At 49.1% G+C, this 1,044-nt stretch overlaps 1 protein-coding gene across 1 annotated transcript in view; it reads left to right on the top strand.

The window, feature by feature from the left end:
* The window catches only part of LOC117938304 (sodium channel protein type 2 subunit alpha-like), an 81,520-nt gene that overhangs the window by 61,217 nt on the left and 19,259 nt on the right, over positions 1-1,044 (top strand). Inside the window, exon 18 of the mRNA XM_034862825.1 lies at positions 741-1,016. Within this exon, the coding sequence (XP_034718716.1) occupies positions 741-1,016 (276 nt within the window). The remainder of the gene's footprint in view (positions 1-740; positions 1,017-1,044) is intronic.

Below are 1,044 nucleotides of genomic sequence, written 5' to 3'. Positions count from 1 at the left end.
TCACTTTCACATACACACATTCTCCTTTCACATACATGTGTTTTCACTTTCACATACACACATTCTCCTTTCACATACTTGTGTTTTCACTTTCACATACACACATTCTCCTTTCACATACATGTGTTTTCATTACTAATGATTATTACAGGGCCCTTTAAACCTAATCCGCAACTGAGTTAATGAGTTAATTTCTGTTTTCTGTAAAGAAACAGACTAAAGTTATCATGCTTTGTGTGTGTGTGTTTGTGTGCGTGTGTGTGTCTGTGTTTGTGTGTGTGTGAATCTGTGTATCTGCGTGTGTTTGTGTTTGTGTGTGTGAGTGTGTGTGTTTGTGTGTGTGCATCTGTGTATCTGCGTGTGTGTGTGTGTGTGTGAGTGTATGTATCTGTGTGTGTTTGTGTATGTGCGTACATGTGTGTGTGTGTGTGTGCGTGCGTGTTTGTGAGTGTGTGTATCTGTGTTTGTATGTGTGTGTGTGTGTGTGTGTGTATGCCCGCGTGTGTTTGTGACGCTGTGTTTGTGTGTGTGTGCGTGCGTGTGTGTGTGTGTCCGTGTATCTGCTTGTGTGTATCTGCGCGTGTGTGTGTGTCCGTGTGTGACGCCGTGTTGTTTGTGTTTGTTTCTGTGTGTGTGCGTGTTGTGTGTGTGTGTGTGTGTATCTGTGTGTGTGTGTGTGTGTGTGTATCTGTGTGTGTGTGTGTGTGTGTGTGTGTGTGTGTGTGTGTGTGCCGCTGCAGGTGGTGGTGAACGCTCTGATCGGGGCCATCCCCTCCATCATGAACGTGCTGCTGGTCTGCCTCATCTTCTGGCTCATCTTCAGCATCATGGGGGTCAACCTGTTCGCCGGCAAGTTCGGCCGCTGCGTGAACCGCACGGGCCACGTCTTCGAGTCCTCCTTCATCAACAACAAGTCCGAGTGCGAGGCGCTCAACGACACCTCGCTCTACTACTGGACCAAGGTCAAGGTCAACTTTGACAACGTGGGCGCCGGATACCTGGCTCTGCTGCAAGTGGTGAGCAGGGGCGGGGGGGGGGGGGGGG

The sequence above is a fragment of the Etheostoma cragini genome, chromosome 22 (genome assembly GCF_013103735.1).
Source record: "Etheostoma cragini isolate CJK2018 chromosome 22, CSU_Ecrag_1.0, whole genome shotgun sequence".
NCBI lineage: Eukaryota > Metazoa > Chordata > Actinopteri > Perciformes > Percidae > Etheostoma > Etheostoma cragini.
The sequence above is the reverse complement of the archived record's forward strand: the minus strand, read 5'-3'. Positions and strand labels throughout refer to the sequence as shown.